The following is a 20187-nucleotide window of genomic DNA, read 5'->3' as shown; positions in this document are numbered from 1 at the left end:
GTTTCAGCATCACAACCTGTTCACTGAGACCACTTAGGAGTGGGTTAGCCTGTAGATGAGCTCTGTGGAGTCAATGACACAAAGGGGAAAATGCCAAGTCTTTAGAGTCAATGAATAATCTGTGAAGAGAGCACCCCCCACCCAGCCTGGAAACTGCCCTCATTGTCAGCCTCTTCGCCCAGTGGATGAAGCTCAGACTCCCCTACCTAATCTACTTTCTCTTGTCTAGCCTCTCCCCCTGACCCCACTGGCTGGCCACAGCATCCACTGCCTGCCCAAGACTACCAATTCTTTCTCTCAAAAATCTAACTGATAAAAGCAGGTAGTGGCCATCAGGGGCTCTGGAGTTAAACCATGATGTAGAAAAGGAGAAAAAAATTCACCAACCAAGAGCCCAAGTTCCTAGGAAAAATAACTGTCCATGAAGGGAAAAGGCTGGTCAGCAGAGGAGGGAGCAGAAGTGCAGGGAGATGCAGAGACAGAGACACTGTTTGACAGAGACCCAAAGAGTCCCCCAGGGACAAACTCCAACCCAGAGAGACTTCAACTGATGGACCAATCTTGGCTCCCACATGAAATGAAGCCTGTGAGTCTACGTTTCCTACCTGAGGATGGTCCAGGAGACGCCCTGTTACATTCTCACAACAACCGCCCCCTGTTCACTCAGGTGGGCTCAGCTTCCTGCACCCACAGACTCCACAAAGGAGGGAAACTGTATCACCAGGACTAGTCGGTCTGCAGGGACTTTTCTGAGTCTCTATTATTTCTTCATCCCTACTTCCCTGCTCATCCCCCAAGAGTTAGTGTGTGCAAATGAAGCCATCAGCACTGCTACCTCAACTGTCCATCACAGAAAGCCAACACCCCTCCTTTCACAATGGAAGCTCCCCAAACTAGCCTCACACAGGTCCTATCCCTGACAAGATCTTTACCTCCCATCTCACATAGCCAATGACCTGAAATACTCAGCACTTACACAACTGCTTTGCCATAAAAGGACTAGGTTTATCCCATGTATTTATTTCTGAAATATGTTTGAGTAATAAATGCAAAAAGCTTTAACAGAATTAGCAAAATCAGAGATGAATGAGAATATGAGAATGGTATCAGCCTTCAGGAAGCTAGCAATCCTGGGGACTAGGAGAAAGTGTTGGAAAAACACATGGGAGAGTAACTTTAACTGGAGGAAGCTGAACAAGTCAAACTGGTAAGCTGGGCTTCCCAAGGAGATGGGGAGGAGAGGGTTCTGGGTGCTTCTGGGCAGGGCTTAGGGAGTGGGGAGCACATGGTGCCCTGTGCGGCTGGCATCCTGGAAATGGGAGAGGACATAGGAAAGGCAGGTGTGAGTCAAAGGAGGAGGCCTGCAGGGCCCATTTAAGAGATGGGGGTTGACAAAGCAGGCAATGAGGCCCAGGGAGGCCCTGAGCAAGCAGGTGTACAATCAGGGTCAGTGCTTGTAAAGTTACCAGCCCTGAGGCAGCCACTGCAACACACTGAATGTAGCTTTGGAAAACAATAGCTCTCTAATCATCAGTTTGGATAAATAACTGTGTAAAATAAGAATGGACTCTTGGTCCTGGCTCCACTGATTGAGAGTAGGAGCTTTTTAGCAAGTTCAGTCGTTCCTTCACCTCTCCTGTCAGAACTGTCATTCTCGTCCCATCTTGGGTGTTCGGTATCACTTGATCTAATGACAGTAGAAGCTCAAAGCACAACCTGATCTTCAGCAAGTTAGGAAATTCATATTCCTGAATGTTGGAAATCTGGTCAAGACTCCATATCTATACTCTTTTTTTTTTTTTAAAGTTTTACTTGATATAACCAGCCCTTACATAAACTCTGTTCTAAGCTGATGTTAATTATCAGGGGGAAAGAACTAAATTCTGACCATTCCCACCATGGCCCAGATTATGGACAATCCCACCTTCATTTATGTAGCCCTGAGCAACATATCTAGAGAAGCAGAGTGATGAACATGCTTCTAATTTAGGTGTTACAGGATTCATTCCTTACATATCTCCAGACAGGAAAGGGCTGTAGCTGGGCAGTTTCACATCCATGTGAGCTGTTGGGAGGGCAGAGGACAAGGAAGTGCGAAAGGACAGGCCACTGAGCAACTGTGAAAGGCGCCCAGAGGACTGAGTGTCCGTCCCTTCCAAAGTGGGCTAGGCCTCACACGAGAGAGTTCGGCCAGGCCCCATGCTGCTGCAGGGAGGTGACCACCAGCCGGCCTGGCAGCTCCCCCTACTGCTTCCGGTGGCCCTTGCCAAGTCACCAACATTCACGGGGCTTCACATTCTTTGGCTATGAAATAACATTACCAGCATGCCTCCATCACTATCCTGCCAGAATAAAACAAACTGACTGATTGGCCCCTGTGGTCTTCCAAATGACTGTGACAGCCATCTTTCCCAGGAAGTCAGTGGAGCGCTGAGGACCAGCCCGTGGTGTGGGGACACACTTTAGGGTAGACCTCAACCCACCAGAGAAACTACAGGAAGAAAGGGTCCATGTGATGATTCCCAGTCACCCTGATGGCTTGGAGCCAACATAGGGCCATTCTGGGCCTCACCTTCCCCCCACCCAGAGGCCAGCCAAGCAGGGTCACAGAGGGACAGGCTAGACTGCAGGACCACAGCTGCACTCATCCAGTGACTGAAGGCTGGGATCTGGTTCAGTACCATTTATTTATCCAGATTCAGAACTTATGAAAGCTGAAGTATTATTGGTTTCATTTTTCTTGTTTTTAATTTTTAGACTATTAACTATTATTTATTTTGTCCCAAAGCACATTTTTTTCTGATGAGAAAAAATAATCCTCCTCCTGCCCACCTTTCTGTTCACCTCCTGTTTTCAGTTCTCTGTTGACTACTTAAAAGCAAACAAACAGCCCTGGTCAGTTTGGCTCAGTGGTTAGACTGTTGGCCCATGGAATTAAGGGTCCTGGGTTCAATTTCAGCCAGAGGCATGTGCCTCGGTTGCGGGCTCGATCCCAGGCCCCAGTTGGGGTGCATGCAGGAGATGGCCAGTTGATGTGTGTCTCTCTCTCTCACATTGATGTTTCTCTCTCTCTCTCCTTTCCACTCTCTGCAATGAAAATTGAAAAAAATATCCTCCAGTGAGGATAAAAAAACAAAAAACATCATTTCATTACAACCCAACTCAGCTGGTCTCTGAGGCTTTGGGCACTGGCATGGATTTCTGCAAGCATGTATTGTACATTATCTCTTTCAACACTACCAGGCAACCTTCAATCCCAAAGCTAGTGTACACCTCCCAAGTTAATCAGCCAACCACAGAATTGGAGAAAGAGGCCAGATCTGTCAAGATCTCTGTTGTTGGCATAGCCCGGCTGGTGTGGTTCAATGGTTGAGTGTTGACCCATAAACCAGGAGGTTCTCAGTCGGGGCACATGTCCGGGTTGCGGGCCCGATCCCCACTAGGGAGTATGTAGGGGGCAGCCAATCAGTGACTCATCATTGATTTTCTGTCTTTCTCCCCCTATCCCTTCTTTTCTCTGAAATCAATAAAAACATAAAAAATTAATTAAAATAATTTTAAAAAAACTTCTGACATCTGTATGAAGACACGAGCCACTCACCTGGGCACTTTACTCATGTCAGAAGGAAAGACTTCTGGCAGACCTGGTGATGCCCACGCACTTAGAGGCTAGGCTGGTGGGCCCTGTGGTCCTCAGGAACCTGCTGTCACATAGGAGCTAGAAAGTCCTAAGCAAGTTATAGACGAGGTTGGGAGCCACCCTGCCCACACAGAATTCTAAAGGGGATTCTATCATCTCTTACTCAGGGATCCAACTCTCATCTCTAATCCAGACCTTCAAGACTGGGGGAGACTGCGCAGAGCCTACATGGTGTGTGCACATGAATTCCACAGCCTGAACTTTCTGCTTCTCAACAGTTGTCACAATGGTGGGAAGAATGAACTAAATCCATGAACATACAATAAACACCTAGTACGCCCAGCACTGTAACAAGCTCTTATGACTCTGAAATATAAGGTGAAAAGTACAGATATACAAGTCTGTGTCATGGTAACTAAGCTGGTCTAATTCTCAGTCACTCATCCATAAGTACCCTCTTCCAGAGTCCATGGTGGGTGTCTTTTTCAGGGAACATGGCTCAAAAGAGACTTAAGCTCGAGACAGCAGTGGACGCAAGTGTGCTCTGGAAGGCCAAAGTTAAATAAAAGCAGCTTCAAGTTCTTTTCCATTCTGGGTCTCCCCTGAACCTGGTCCCATCAATGATAACTCTTCCCACCAGAGAAATGGTCTGGCTTGTCTACACAAACCTACTTTTACTACACTGGGCATGAAATGATCACCTTCACTTTTACTTAATAACCAACACGTTAGATGCTCTGAATTATAAGAACAAAATCCCTACCATGTTTTGCCTGAAAGCTGTCAAAGAACAAAAAAGATCCGTTCTGTAAAAAGGTGACTTCTAACCATTAAAGGCTAGTTCAGCCCCTGTAGACTTAATTCACTCCCCTTTCTATGTGCTTGTTTGTTTCCTTTAAAGACAGGTTAATTCCTTGCCAGTTACACACAGTTTCAAAAGATGCTCAATACAGGCAGAGCCCTCTTTCCCTGGTCTGAGCCTGGTTCCAACACAGCGTTAAAGACAAACAGTTTTATGAAGTGATGACAAAGGTTTCCTCTAGGTCAAAAGGACTTGGATGAGACTGCAGAGCTCCTCTCCCATGCTGCCTCTGTGGCAAGCTGCTGAAATTCCCTCTTTTTTAACCCTCCCGTTCTCCCAGTCAAGTGGCCTTTTCTGTTGTTGTAAGCAAATACCCACAGATGCAGCTGTATTCAGATGGGGACCCACACTGGGTCTAGTGTGTGTGCAAGGGAAGCATGGGTCAGGAGCCAGTGGAACTATATGGATACCCAAGAAGAAAGGTGTTCTTCACCAATGCAGGGGAATACAATCCTCTTTCAACTCTGTAGTGCCAGATACTGAAACATATTAGTAAGAAAGCTTAATGTACTAGGAGTGTGTGCCTTTTACAGAGTTTTTAAATGATTCCTACCTGAGGCAATATCAAGAGCTTACAAGGGAACAAAGAAGCCGAGTACTGAACCGCAGTGACAAAATTCATTTCCTCACCAGTTTATTGAAGGCCTTCTATGGCCTGGTCCTGTGCTGCTAGGACATCCCAATACCTCAATGGGGAGCAGCATTCTTGTCCCTCACCACCCTCCCCCATCCCAACCCCAGCCAACTATAAGGAGTTGGAGGAGTTTATTTCATATCCACTGCCCAGCGCAGAATATGGTGGGTATACACTTACCCTTCCTCAGACATCCTTGCAGCAGAGGCACACTGGGGCTCTCCACCGGCTCTCAGCGCATGGCGGTCATTTTCAGAATCACTCATACGTCCTGTCCCCAGGGACCCCTTACTGTGTGGGAGGGCTGCAGGGCCATCCTCACACCCGTTCAGCAGGCCATGGCCTACTCTCGCTCTTGTCCTCTCTGGCTGGCGCCCCTCATTGCGCCCCTCACGTGGTGCCGGAAGATCTCTTGACAGCTTGTATCCATGAGAAATCAGGAGGTCTTCTACACTGTACATAATGCACCGGCCTCATCCAAGCTCAGCTTCTGGGGTGGTCATCATAGCAGGACCCACACTGAGGGGACAACAGAAAGTGTTTGTGAGGACCCACCAATTCTCCCTGCAGCCACATTTGACACTACCACCTCCCTTCACCCTGAACTAGACCCTGGTTATGAATACAGCACAGTCCCCGCACAGAAAGTGGAGATGGGGATTGATGCCTGAAATGACTCTCCGTCTTTTTCAAGTAGAGAGTGTGGATGCTGCAGGGGCTCTGTAGGATGTGGTAGTTATTCTGGGGACCCCACCCTCAGATGGCTGCCTCCTGTAGAGGAGTCTGGAATGGTGTTTGAGCAATGAAATGATTGGCAGTGTCCAACATCCCTTGCCCCAGTCTTTTCAAAACAATAGGCATAGGAGAGAGGGTAAAATACAGACTTGGAAGCTGCAATTACTAGTTGGTATTTCTAAAAAGAGAAACTGCTAGTGTCCAGCTTAATCTTATTATACTTCCCTGCTTTCATCTTGTAGATATACCTTTCACTCTAAAAGCACAGAAAGAGATCTTTAATCAACACAGAGCCATGACATACTTGAGCATGAAATGCTGAGCAAGGGCAGCTACCTGGGGAGGTCAATCAGCTGCTGAAAACAGATCTTAAGTTTTTAGGCTCATAATGAGAAAACACATGACATACTGATCAAGCCTACACGCCTAACCTACTACACGCCTTACCCTTTCCACATGAAACTTTTAAGAATCAAATTTCTCCTCAATAAATCTTGGGTTAACATTCTGCATCTCTAGGCCCATGGTGTCCGCATCCGAGTCCTGCCATAGCACATGAATTCACTGGCAGCTACTTCCCACAGTAAACTGTCCTCAAGCCACAGTACAAAAAAATAAATAAATAAATAAGTAAAAGACAGGAACCTGCTTGAGAGCATGTTTTTGAAAGCAAGTGGGGCTGCCACGTTTATTTTTATACAAGAGAATCTTCTTTCCTACGTCTTCTCGTTGTTAAACGAGAAGGGTGGAAGGCAGTTTGGTCAGCTGGCTCTGGCTCCCCAGAGGTTGTGGTGCTGGCTTGGGAAAGAAGCACACCAAGGCCAAGCCTTTAAGAGCTGGCCAGCTCCAGCCCTGCTTCACTGGTGGACGGAAATAGTGCTGAGGCGGCCCCTCGAACAATGGCCAGGAAATGCCTGCTGCCCGTGTGCAGGTGAAAGGAGACGCATGTGCTTCCTGTCGGTGGGAATTCTTACTGAGGCCCAGGCTTCTTCTGACTGCACATGTCCTTCCTCCTCACCACATGCTGGACTCCAGCAGCAGCAAAGGCTCAGTTATCAGCATGGAGAGTATCAGACTTTGGAAGGCTATAATTTTCTATTAGGTCTTTACATGTTATGTGAGGTTGACAAGCTCTGGCAGTTGTTGCACTAGTAGAAAAATCTCCATAGAATTCTGCCACCCCTGACATTACTGCTGGGTGTTTTTTAGAGAGTTGTACAACTTGGGTCATTCACTTAGACAGAAATGGAAGGACCAGAGAGGCAAGCCATCTGTTCTTTGATTCAACTGAGTAAGTCGCTGGACTACAGATTGCAGATAAAAGAGATTCCATTACAGACACATGGCTATGGGACACAGAGTCAAGGTTAGGAAGGCAGGGTCTTTGTTTAGTTCGATGCTATACCCCCAGAATCTGATACATAATATGCACTCAATAAATAACTGTTGAATGAATTCACAAATGAGGGAAAGGGACATTTGACCTAGGTTTTAAAGAATGATTAGGAGTTCACTAGATAAACTACATGTGCATGTGTATGAGAGGGTAAATTGACATTTAAACTAGATTTTGGGTACAATTGTTTCAGCAGTAAAGAAATAACGTAACAGAATCCTGGTGGCCTAGACCAGGGTCCCCAGGCTCTTTAAGAGCAAAGTGCACTGCACTCCAACTAGCCGTCCCATAGACTGAGGGACAGGCCAGTGTCTACCACAGAGCTGGTTGTACTGCAGTCCATTGTTGGAGTGGTAAGAAATGAGCCTCTCAAACATGTATGTGGCTTATTTTCCTTCTGGGGTTAGGTAAATTGGGCCATTATGGCTATGTCTGCATGGTGATTATATTTAGCAAACCCTTAAATGGCAAAACCACCCAGGCCAAGCCATAAACATCTTTCAAAAAAGATTCAAATCCCTATGAGCCACAACTTGATCTATAAGTCTGAGGTCAAAAACATATTGATTACTGGAAACTCCTAACTTTTTCATCTCACAGAAGCCAGAGCTTGTGGAGAGCAGGAGTACAAAGTATGCCAGCTTGAGCCCCTGGGAGAGAAGAGAGGAGGGGATGACCCCCAGGTCCCATAACCCACATAAGTGTTCCCAGCCACCATCCAATCCTTTGCCTCACACTCTTCACCTTCTCAGTCCCAACTCAGAGCCTGGGCTTCTACCGCATCACCTTACCCATGCTAAACATCACCTCTTCCTTATGCAGACTGCTGAGCAGTCACACTGTTTCTCTAATCCCTGTCATATCCAGCTTACTTTCTTTAGCATCCTTATCTACTTAAGATGAAATGAGCCGCCTCACTCACATGTCAATTACAGCAGCCACCAAGAGGGGACATTGTGGGGCTAAGGAGAAGCCATGCAGCCAATGAGTTGTTGGATTAAAAGCTGGCCTTTCTAAAGTTCCTTTCCAATCCCAAGATACCAGCACTCTACATCAACATTTAATTTGATCACCCACGCATCATTGCAAAGGTTTGCTGGAAAGACACACTAAAAATGATGAATGTCAGTTACTACAACAGCAGATTTCACAACTTGGCATATATGTGTACAGCTCAAATAGCACTGTTTTAGGTGTGATCCTTTTGATCCCAGCATTCATGCTGATACCAGCCCCCACGCTATGATTCCTCAGCAAATCTTTAACCACAGCAAACCTCAGTTTTCTGGTCTGCAAAATGTAGAAGTGTAGGGAACTGATTTGGAACCTGTTTTCTTTCAACAGCTGCCCACTGAAAGCACTGTGCATGCACATCAATCAAACATTAAAGGAGAAATATGTGCCCTCACATCCTGACATGTTCTGTAACACTTTCTATTCTATTACACTTTTAAAAATGATGATCACCACCCAGGAAATTTCATGGTGCCCTAGTCAGTCACAACCTATAGTGAGAAAAGCACTCTTATGAAAATCATTCCTGCGCTGGTTGGGGTGCTGGACTAGATAACCTCTGAAATTTCAGCAAGTCGAAAGACCCTATCAATTTGTGAGAAATTCCTTGATCTATTAAGTTCATCACTGTCATCAACAGCAAATACAGCTGTTCTATCTTATCAGAAATGTTCCAAGTATAGCTACCAAGTGAAGCTCCTTTCCTGTTCCTGAGGACAGAAAGAAAAAGAAATGAGTCTGCCGTCTTCTGCTCCCTTCCTTACTCTACCTATGACCTACCAGGGGCTTGACACCTGAGGCCTGGGAGCCCCACGTCACTGGTGGACAGAGCAACCAGCCGTGTGGAAGCAAAGGGAAGCCGCAGGTCCCCGGAAACAAGTGGACATGAAATGCTGCCACCTTTATTCTCTTCTCTTTGGTTTGAGAAAGTCAAGACACAACTTTTTGTTTCTTTTGATTTCACTTTTGTTCTTTTCATGTTTTCCTATTATTCTCTGGCCCCTATATTCCTAAAGTAAGTCCATCATTTCAAAGACAAAACTTATAAAGCTGTTTAAAAACTTTAGCACCACAAGAAAAGCTGACAGCCTAGTTAAAGGAACACTTATGCTAATGGATAGAGTTCTCTGGGTAGCATGTGTTCAGCTGTTTCTTGTCATCTCGGTGGAAGGAGATTGCAGACTTTCTCCTACACCAGCAATTTTCAACCTTTTTCATCTCATGGCACACATAAACTAATTACTAAAATTCTGTGGCACACCAAAAAATTCTATTTTTAGCCAATCAGACAAAAAAAAAATGGGTATAATTTTGATTCATTCACACCATACAGCTATTGTGTTGGCTGTTGTCATTTTTTTATCTGACAATCTAAGGGAAAAGAGGTCAGTGCCCCTGACTAAACAGACAGGTACTGCATGTTTGAAAAATCCTTGACACACATCAGTGTACCTGCCACAGCACACCTGTTGCAAACCACTATCCTACACAAGTGTAGACAGGGCCCAGCCAGTAGGGCTAAGTTGTTGAGCATCCACCCATACACCAGAGGTTGCTGGTTCAATTCCCAGTCAGGGCACATGCCCAGGTTGTGGGTTTGATCCCCGCTGGGGGGCGTACATGAGGTGGCCAATAGATGTTTCTCTCTCATTGATGTTTCTATCTCTCTCTCCCTCTCCCTTCCTCTTTATAAAATCAATAAAAACATTAAAAAGAAGTGTAGAGAGGGTGGCAGAGCACAGTAAGAAGAACAAGCACATGTTTTGATGTCAGAATGACCTAGATTTCCATCCTTGCTTTCATTTCATAAGTGGCTTTTATCAAGTTATTTAACTTCCAAGCCCCAGTTTTCTCATGTGTAAAATAGATGGGATTGCCACTTGTTCCAAGGAAACATATGGGGCTCCTAGGAGCCTTACAATATTAGGAGAGTGATTGCTAATGGATTTTATGCTATTACTCGATTTAACTAGAAATAAATCAGAGCAAGGTCCAGCCACCCACTCAAAGAATGTTTCGCCTGGTTGTACAACTTGGGTTGATCAAAACAAACCATTTGATTAAAACAAACTTTTTAGGACCATACAGTTGACTCTTGAAGAACACGGGTTTGAATAGCTCAAGTCTACTTATATGTGGATTTTTTCAATAAATATTGTAAATATATTTTCTCTACCTTATGACTTTCTTAATAACATTTTCTTTTCTCTAAATCATGTTATTGTAAGAATACAGTATATAATGCATATAACATACCAACTGTGTCTTAATCGACTATTTATGTTATCGGTAAAGCTTCCAGACAACAGCAGGCTATTAGTCAAGTCTTTGGGGAGTCAAAGTTGTACCTGGATTTTCAACTGTATAAAATCCAACTGTAAGCACCCTTAAGTCACATGTTGTTTCAAGGGTCAAATGTATATAGAAAGAAGAAAAATGATTTATAAAATTTCTCTTTTTATGGAAGATTCTGTGTTGAATGTACAACACACACACAAAAGGATAAGATAAATACAAACATTTGTTTTTCTATTCCGTTATTAAAATGATACAAGCATAGAAACTTATAACATAATTGAAGAAACAGGGAAAGAAACAAAAAACAAGTAACACTGAGCTGGGTGGAAAGGCAGGGCTCAATCCACAATTCTCTCGTTCACCTCTATGAGACTGGTTCAAATTAAATTAAATTTATGAGATGACACCCAAAGAGAAATGCTTATTACATGCAGTCTCTAATTTAGGTAGTTTGAAGGGGATGAGGTGGAGGAATAACAGTGCTGAACAGCCAAATTTTCCTGCAGTAGGTTTTCTAATCGATTCATAACATCAGTAGGTTTATATTCTATTACTTTTGCCCTCCACCCCCCAGGATGCTTGTAATAGGTGGTAAAATGCTCAAAATACTCTTCAGTGGATGCATAACAAATTCATCAAGAATATCTTCCAATTCATGGTTAATTTATTCTCCCCTGTCCCAATAAACTCTCTATATAGAGAGAAGGAAGAGTCTGTTTTATAAGCTCAAAATAGCACACATGGAAGATAATAACATCAACCATCCGTTGAGCATCTGCAATGTGCCAGATACTCTGTTAGTTGCTTGGCACACTTTATTTTATACTCCAGTACACTTCCAGGTGTACATATGATTTTCCCGATTTCACAGACAAGAAAACTGAGGATGACTGAGTCCAAGGTTACACAGCTTATAAGTGCAGACACAAGGTCAAACCAAGATCAGCTAGCTTCAAAACCTGCACTACTATTTTAGGCTCACCCATTATATAGCAACAACAGTTTCCTAATTTACCAAATAATGCATAAACAAGAAAGGATAGAAAACATGGTGACATTAAAATAAAAAATTGTACTTTTAAAAAGAAGAAAGTCTCCTTTATTCTCTGGGATTAGGATGGCTCTTCTAGATGCTTTTTTCCTTATACATACAGAACACATGCACACACACACACACACACACACACACACACACACACACAGGGCTGATGCTTCACTTGACTGTAATGTCTTAATGGCAATACTAGTATTAATTTCCAAACACACAGTAAAATGACTCATTCACAAATATGCTATGCAATTGCTTTGGGACGTTCAGCAGATCTCCTCCATCATTTGAGATTTTAGGCTCCTCATCAGTAACATGGAGCTATCATAAAACCTGTTGTGTGCCTGGCTGGCGTGGCTCAGCGGATGAGCATCAACCTATGATCCAGGATTTTGAGGTTCAGTCAAGGCACATGCCCGGGTTGCAGGTTTGATCCCCAGCAGGAGGCATGCAGGGGGCGTGCAGGAGGCAGCCAATCAATGACTCTCTCATCATTGATGTTTCTATCTCTCTCTCCCTCTCCTTTCCTCCCTCTGAAATCAATAAAAAAGCAAACAAACAAACAAAAAACATTGTGTACATCTGAAAAACAGACAAACTATATCTCTGCTAAATGGAAGAGTAACTTTTCAGAAAAAATGAATGCTAAAGAAAAAATATTATTTATATAGAAATAGCCACTCTTATCTGCATCCTTAATAGAATTTGGACTTCATCTGAACAGACAATGGAAAACCATAAAGGGTTTCGGCAAGCAAGGGTAAGGTTGCTCCACAAAGAATGTAGCAGAAAAGTGGACTGAAGTGGCCAGACCAAGGACAGATGTGCAGGCTAGTTACAATCCCTTCTATTATAACGTGCAGGGGTGGTATCAGAGAGATAAGAAAGAAAAAGAAATAAGAAGAGTAATTTTCAAGGGAAGATGTAAAATAAATTTGAGTCTTGGTGACTAAGATAATGGTATTTTCATTAAGAGAATACAGAAGTCAGAAATAATTATTGGTTAGAGAAGATGACAAGTAATTTGAATTTGATTTAACCAACCAATTCCCACAAAATTTTCTTTCCCCAAATCATTTTCAAATCAATTTGCATCAGGTTATTATTTGTCCCTTCCAAAGACATGAATGAGACCACTTAAAGTAACCTTACTGTGATAGATTTCTAAGTTCTTTAAATATTAGTCATATCATTTATATCCACATGGAAGGGATGATAAAGTTAGGAAAGCATTAACAATCTATCAGCATTTAAGCACAGAATTCAGTTGCCAACCCCCTCACTGTAGGGATAAATTTATATTTCTCCACATTGCGCAATACATATCAGTTATGTTGAATTGACTCTGAGACACTACACAAGAGAAAAGGGAAGAACCTGTTTGGGCTTCAGTCTTCCCCTGAAAAAGTGAAAGAAGAAGGTTGAATAAGAGATTCTTCAGGGTTCTTCTAACTCTAGAAATCTGCCCCCTTCTAGTCTGTTCTCCCTTGTGATGAGCAGTATGCATTTCTATGTCAGCTGGCCACAGTGAAAAGAATACAGCTTGTGGCCATGACACAAAGCTAAATAGGTCATATGAAGATAGAACCTCTGACTTTGGCCTCATTAGCTCGTATACAGAGGCCAACCAAGAGAGCAGAACTAAATGGCCACACACTAAGAGGAGGGATGGGTATTGGAGGGGGGGCAGGGAGTACACCATCCCAGAGCACAGATATTGCACACTTATTCTTGTTCCACACTGGAAGTGCCAGGCACTGGTCTCTGTGCTGGAGAACATAAAAACACATAAGACCTGTCAATGCCCTTCCTTGTGGATGTCATAATCTAGGTGGTATTATTTGGATTATGGGCATTTTCATCATTAGAGGCTGAGACTCACAAATGGTACCATTTCCTCCTCCCTTTCTATTTACAAAAGTTAAAAATTTTATTCTCATATTTACAATTATAAGACTCCCCAAGACAGTGAAATAAAACAAAATATGAATAAATTCATTAAATCAACCAGAATTTGTCTTCCTTTTAAAAATTTGCCTAGAACATGAACTGAAAATTAATAAAAAGACAAATATACCCCATTAAAAATATGAAACAAATGTTCACCCTCACCTATAATCAAAGATATACAAATTAAACCAAAATTCCATTATTTACTTATCAAATTATCTTTTAAAAAACAGTATCTGTTGTTGGTGACCTTCTATTTGTGGGTATATGAATATGGGAGGGTCGTGTGTAAATGGGAATGTCCTTTCTTAAAAGTGATTAATATGTTATAGAATGTTTAAAAATTTGAAACAGTATGAATCTCACTATTTAGTATCCATCCTAATGAAATAATCAGAGATATAAACAAAGTTTTATATAAGGATATTTATCTAAGTGTTAATAATGATAATAAAATATTAAGACTAAATGTCTGTTTAAGGGTTCAAAATTCTGGTACATCCACATGATAGACAATAATATGTAGACACACATATAAAATTATATTTTCATATATAAAATGGCACAGGGAAATGTTCATGGTACCAAGTTAAATAACAAATATAGGATACAAACACCTATATTCAGTGTAATACAAATTTCATTTATATACATATGCAAAGGGTGGGGACACTGAAAAGAAAAATACCCAAAATACCAACAGTGGTACTGGACTCTGCGTTTTTTAAATATCCTTATTTCATAAAGTTCTTTATATATATATATAAGGTTCTGTCACAAAATGTATTTTATGAGGTTCTACCATGAAACGAACCTTATGAAGTGCCATTTTGCAGGGGGAAAAAGGTCAAATGTTGGCACTTTCATATAGTTTAACTTATTATGTCATCAACAGAAAAAAAATTAAAACAAGGAGTTGCTTAGGTAGGATTAGGAAAATGTATCTTTGAAAATGTATTACATGTTTGGAAGACTCAATGAGAATAAAACAAGAATAAATGGTAAATCACATAAGGTTCTCAGGGCCTAGTATATGATACAACTGTCTTATCTGCTACAGAGATTCTTAACCTGTTTCCAGTAAACTTAAAATTACATGTTTTGCTGATAAAATCTAATACAAGATTACAAATAGCACTCTACAGTTCTTGATTAGACATTGTTGCTCCTCTGGAGAACCTAAAACTTAGCAGTATTCACTGACATTCCATACTTAAGATGTAATTAGTCCCTCAAATTGTTGGCAGTTCACTGTAAATATTTCTTCAACTGACAACTTTTTGGTCTAATGTTATGATTAATATATAACAAAGTACTTTCTTTAAACAAGAGGCAAATAGTCAAGACATAAAACGAACCTAGAATGGAGCATGTTGCTTAACAGATACGTAACTTTTCCATGCTTTCTATAGCTTTTTTTTTAATGGTAGAACTATGTATTTTATTATGAGCAATAGGATTGTCATTTCCCTTTTCAGACTTAAGAAATAAAGAACTCAACAGTTCCAGTTTAAGTTCTGGGACAGTAAGTTCTCACACAATGTCATAACCAAACCACACAATGTGATGGCCAGCTCTGCCAGGGCACTCAAGTTGTTAAAAATCTCCTAAGACATAAAAAGCATATTTAATCTGTGAAGTAATAATTTTAGTAAGGCAACCATCACTTAGTTGTTTATAGAAGGTGACAAAAAAAGAGAGAGAAAAAACAACTTGGGCCTAAGATCAAAAAGTATCCTGGAACCCAATCTTTCTGGGTTGGGCGGGTGTTAAGGCATTGATCCAAAGAGAGAGAGAAAGAGAAGAAAATACGACTCACTTCATTTTTCTCCACAAATATTACCTCCTCTAGCTTCTTTTTTTGCCTTTCCCCCACAATCTATGTGAACACATACATACACACACACACCTGTTTTCTCTTTCACCTTTAAATTCTGTCACACAATTATGCTTTGGGGACCTCACCACATATCCTTGAGACCCTAAGTACCTCATTAACATTTCTGAAAGGTTAGCAGTCATTAATTAAAGAAATGAAATTAGATATTTTAAATCTTCTAAAACTTTTGGCTATTTGAAAAAAATAACTGAAACTTATAATAGGTTAGAATTTAATTCCACTATCATCAAATATGTCACACTCCACATACAAAGATTCCTAAAATAGTCTACTAACCTCATAACACACTAGTTTTGTTTTCAAATATCTTTAGGATAAAAGAGAAAGGTTTTATAAAAATGTTAAAGTTTAAGTGATTTTATATAACTCTTACATTTTTGTTGATTTTCTAATTACAATAGTCATTTAAAGATATTCTAGAAGTAAACACTACATAATTTAGTGTTTAACCAAAAGTAAAAGTTCCCAATAACCCCACTGTACCAAGGCATAACAAGCAACACCTAGTTTCTACTTCTCCAAGTCTTCTTCCTACACATACAGGTGCTTCTGTGCTCTGTCTCTGTCTCTCTCGTCCCCTCTTTGAAGTATATAGGTGTCTCTTCATAATAGTATCTAAATTCTTTTATTTACATAGATAATAAACAAGCTTAATTGGTGAGCTATGGAGAAATAACCAATAAACAGCAAACTACAAGGATATTTAGTGGTCTGATCATCTTTGCCAGTGTGGCCAGGCTGTTTCCAACTCTATTATCTATAGAAAATTTTCGGAAAATATATTTAAAGGAAGTAAAGACAGTAACCCAAATTTTAAGTAAGATACCACACATTCAAACTAAGATAATGGAGGTTTTAGATCAGAGCAGTTCCTGTATTTTTTAAATGACATTTACTGTTTAAAGCATTGAAGACTGATCTAGCCTTCCCTGGGCTTCTGGCCTTGGCAAGTGAGTGTCCCTCAGCATTCCTTAAGTCAGCAGGCCCTTGAAATGAAGCACAATAACAAGGTTTTAATGAGTGAAATAACCCTGCCCATTCAAAATGTAAAAAACAACATGTTAAAAAGCAAATAAACTGCAGGAATAGGTTCAGCAATAGGCCTGGAGGATTTCAGAGATACAATCCTTGCCTATAAAAATAAAAATCACAACAGAACAACAGTTTCAATCTTACACTATGTGTTCTAAACTGTTCTACACTCTCTCCAAATTAACTGGCGTGGAATCATACCAAGCTCATTAAAAGAGAAACTTCTGGACTCCTACAGAATGGTTGGTGTTTGCTGCCCTCCCAAATTAGAGGGCTCTTCCAGCAAGGACAAGAACTTGGCAAGACCACAGACTCCTGGGCTTCCTTTACTGATAGTGTTTCTCAGATTTATTTTTAAATTGCATTTTAAAAATCAGACTTCAAGGACCTTTTCATATATGCTTTTTTTTTAAACTGAAAAATTGGTCCTTATTTATTCTCTGTGTGGTATCACCCCTGTCCAGTTATATTTTATAGCTACCATCCACCCCTTGAATCTGTGACCACTCAGATGGGTTATTAGATAACTTTCAGGCATTTTAAGTTATGTTCCAAGGAGGTGGAAAGAAAAAATTCTTTCTTTTCTGGCACAGGCTTCCTCCACCCCACCCAACTCCCCTAAATCTCTTGGGCCTGCCAAGGTCCTGACCTTCCAGTCTCTGCAGCAGAGGGTGAAGTTTGGGAGAAGAAAGACCCAGCAGATTAAGGTCTCTATTTAACAAATATTTGCTCACCCACTCCAAAGGCAGTGAACAGTTTGCCTCCTGCTGCCTGCCCAGAGTAACATTTAGGACTTCCAGGTAGCTTGTTCAGCGGATGGCTAAGAGTTAGACACCTCACATCAAGGTAAACAGAAAGCCCAAACCCACAGAACACCACGGAAAACCAAATGAATTTACCAAACTCCCAATTTCACATGAAAACCAGAACAAGTCCCGTGAAACAGAATCTGAGTGTGATTTGCAAGGGGAAAAAATACATATATATAACCAAAAACCTTTACTTGCATTTGTATTGTTGGATGGTCTTAACCTGGTCATCTTAAATTCAAAAACTACCTGGCATAAGGCACCTTTCCCATGAAGTTTTACTTGCACAGCCTGTGACCACGGAGTTTAGACTACTGAGTCTGCCATTTCTGTCAAGAAAATTTCTGGCCCGCCCAAATCCCATTTCCCACTCCCCTTCCCTCCCAGGAATCCCCTCCCATCTTCCAGCCCCCATTTCAAATCGCCGGGATATCTACAAATCTGAAAAGACAAAAAGCCAGAGAAGGGAAGACAAGCAGCTGTGGGGAAAATGTCTGAGGGATGTGGTCCACACTACTTCACGCTCCTGCCCAAGCCCAGGGAGGGACGTGCAGGCAGGGGGTTTGGGGGAGGGCGCTGGGGGTGGGAGAGCGGGTGGCAGGGTGTGTGCGTGACGGGGAAGGGGATGGTAATCTGTCTAAGCTAATTCCCCAAAGTCCTCTGCTCCTAGACAGCCTGGATGAGCAAGGCTAGGGCATGTCCAGGTTGCGCAGGCACAAAGTTCCCGTTTTTATTTTTTTCTTGGGTAGTAAAATCACAGCTTCTTCCTCAAGCCCCTAAAAGAATCCGAGGCACCCCGCTGCTATTGCCGTGACCAGGACCGAGAGAGGCGCCTTCCGCTGAAGGTGCCAAGCCTCACTGCAGCCCAGACATCCAGGGAAACCCTGATTCTGGGGGACCTGACAGCGCCCTGGGGCGGGGAGCCGAAGGCGCGGCGGGGACCGAGCGCGGCGGGCGCGGGGCCCCGGGGCGGGCAGCGCCGGGTCCCGACGGCCGGCACGGACGAGGTTTACGGCTCTCCGCGGAGCGCTTCCTTTCTCCCCCTCCCCCCCTTTTTTCTTTTCTTTTTTGCTTGACTACCGGCAGCTGGGGCCGGGCCACCGGCACTTGGGGAGCAGCGGCGATTAGCGCCCTAATCCCCAGCCCTGACGCGAGGAGCGGGGTCGCCAGGCCGGGCGGGGACCCGAGCAGGGAGCGGGGGAGCCGGCGGCCGGCTCCCGACGTCCGGCGGGCAGGTCGGGGGCTGCGGGTGTCGTGGGAACCCGGGAGCGCGGGCTCTGAGCGGCGGCTGTCAGTTCCCGGGCGGAGGTGTCCTCCGCGTCGCGGCGCGCGGGGGAGAGGGGGTGGGGCGGCCGGACTCGGGCCGCGGCGGAGACGCCCCCGGAGCGGAACAGCGACCCCGGCCCTCGCCGGCCCTCCCCGGCCGGGGGCGACGCGAACCCTAACGCCAGGCGCGGCCTTCGGCGGCACCGGGGAGCCCCGCGCCCCGCGCCCCGCGCCGGGGTGGACACCTGAGGGGCCGGGACTCGCCCTCCTGGCGAAGCGGAGGCTGCGGGCTGGGCGCCGCCGGGGAACTCGGGGCGCGATGTAGATGTCCCCCGGGGCTGGAAGCGGCTCGGACCCGAGCAACGTCCGCCTGGAGAAGTTGAGGGGCGAGCGCGGGGGGCTGGGGCGAGCCCGCGTGGCGCGGTGAGAGTGGGCCGAAGGCACGGTGGGAGTCAGGAGTGGGGAGAGTGGCCGGGACTTACCGAGTGGCTCCCTCCCGCTGCCCCGCGCCGCCGCCGCCGCTCCCGCCGGCAGGGGGAAGAGCGCGACCAGCCCGCCCGCCCGCAGCCGCCGCGGCCCAGCGCGCCCCGAGCGCCGCCGCCCCGCCCCGCCCACCGCCCGCGCGGCCCCGCCCGCCCGGCCGGTGGCCCCGCCCACGACCCCGCCCTGCCCCGCGGGCCGCCTCCGGGCTCCGGCTCTCGGGGTGGGAGGGCTGCGCCCTGGCACGGAACCTGGCGGCCTCGCGTCCCGCCCGCGTGGGTCGTGCTGAAGGCACAGGTGGGCCGGACACCCTTGCCTTTCTTTTCCTGACACTTGGATTTGGGCTGCTTCAACCCAGTGAGAATGTACATACACACACAGATATACACGAAACACAGAAATACTCATTCACACACAAATGCAAACACGCCCATGTACAGTCACACACAAACACACGCATACACAAATATGTATACATATTTGAAATAAACACACGAACACCTCTGTATCCAGCACACGCAGAAACACCTATTGAAGGCATGAAGAGCAGAAAACAGTGATGGTGACAATAGCTGAGTGCTTGGGATTTCCTTCTTTTAAAAAGAAGACATGTATGAGTCTTAGCTGTAGGCTGAAAGAGACCTCAGGGGACAGCTGTGACAGAGGAGGAAACTGAAGCCAGGAGTAGGATTTACCTAAAGTCAAGAGTAGAAGGAGGTCAGTGGGGAGTTCAGACCAGAAGGAGCATTTACAGTCTCCCAACCACTCCAAGTTTCCCTTGCAGCAGAGATTAGATTGCTGTCAGGTCTGTTAAAGGGCAAAAGTCCTTGTATTTTGAAGAGCATAAAAAAGACATAAAATGTGCAACTTTGTTGATGAGTTGGGGAGAAGGAGAGGATGTTGGCTAGGTCAAGTCCATGGACAAAAATGGATGGCAAAACAGACTGGAGTGAACTTTTAGAAAAACATTTAATCACACCATGGATTTATAGCTGTGCTTGATGCCATAACACCAATAATATCTAAACTTGTTTTCACTGTCACCCAGTCTGAGCCCTTCATATGTGTTATTTTCTTTTAATCCTCACCACAGCCCTTTGAGGTGGGTGCCACTGGATACTGG

General features: G+C 44.1%; 1 protein-coding gene across 2 annotated transcripts in view; it reads right to left on the bottom strand.

Annotated features, from left to right (window-relative positions):
• JCAD (junctional cadherin 5 associated) overlaps positions 1-19086 on the bottom strand; it is a 42777-nt gene extending 23691 nt beyond the window's left edge. Inside the window, exons 1-2 of one of the 2 annotated variants that reach the window (XM_087823762.1) lie at positions 19067-19086; positions 5317-5655 (exon numbers count right to left, since the gene is read on the bottom strand). In XM_087823762.1, coding sequence (XP_087679888.1) covers positions 5317-5597 — 281 coding nt within the window. In that variant the 5' untranslated portion in view covers positions 5598-5655; positions 19067-19086. Of the gene's footprint in view, positions 1-5316; positions 5656-6516; positions 6599-19066 lie in introns of those variants that run through there. The other variant, XM_016196325.2, reaches the window with a different exon arrangement.
• Between the last annotated feature and the right edge of the window lie 1101 nt (positions 19087-20187).

This window comes from Miniopterus natalensis, chromosome 1 (assembly GCF_054644295.1).
Source record: "Miniopterus natalensis isolate mMinNat1 chromosome 1, mMinNat1.hap1, whole genome shotgun sequence".
Taxonomy (NCBI): Eukaryota; Metazoa; Chordata; class Mammalia; order Chiroptera; family Miniopteridae; genus Miniopterus; species Miniopterus natalensis.
The sequence above is the reverse complement of the archived record's forward strand: the minus strand, read 5'-3'. Positions and strand labels throughout refer to the sequence as shown.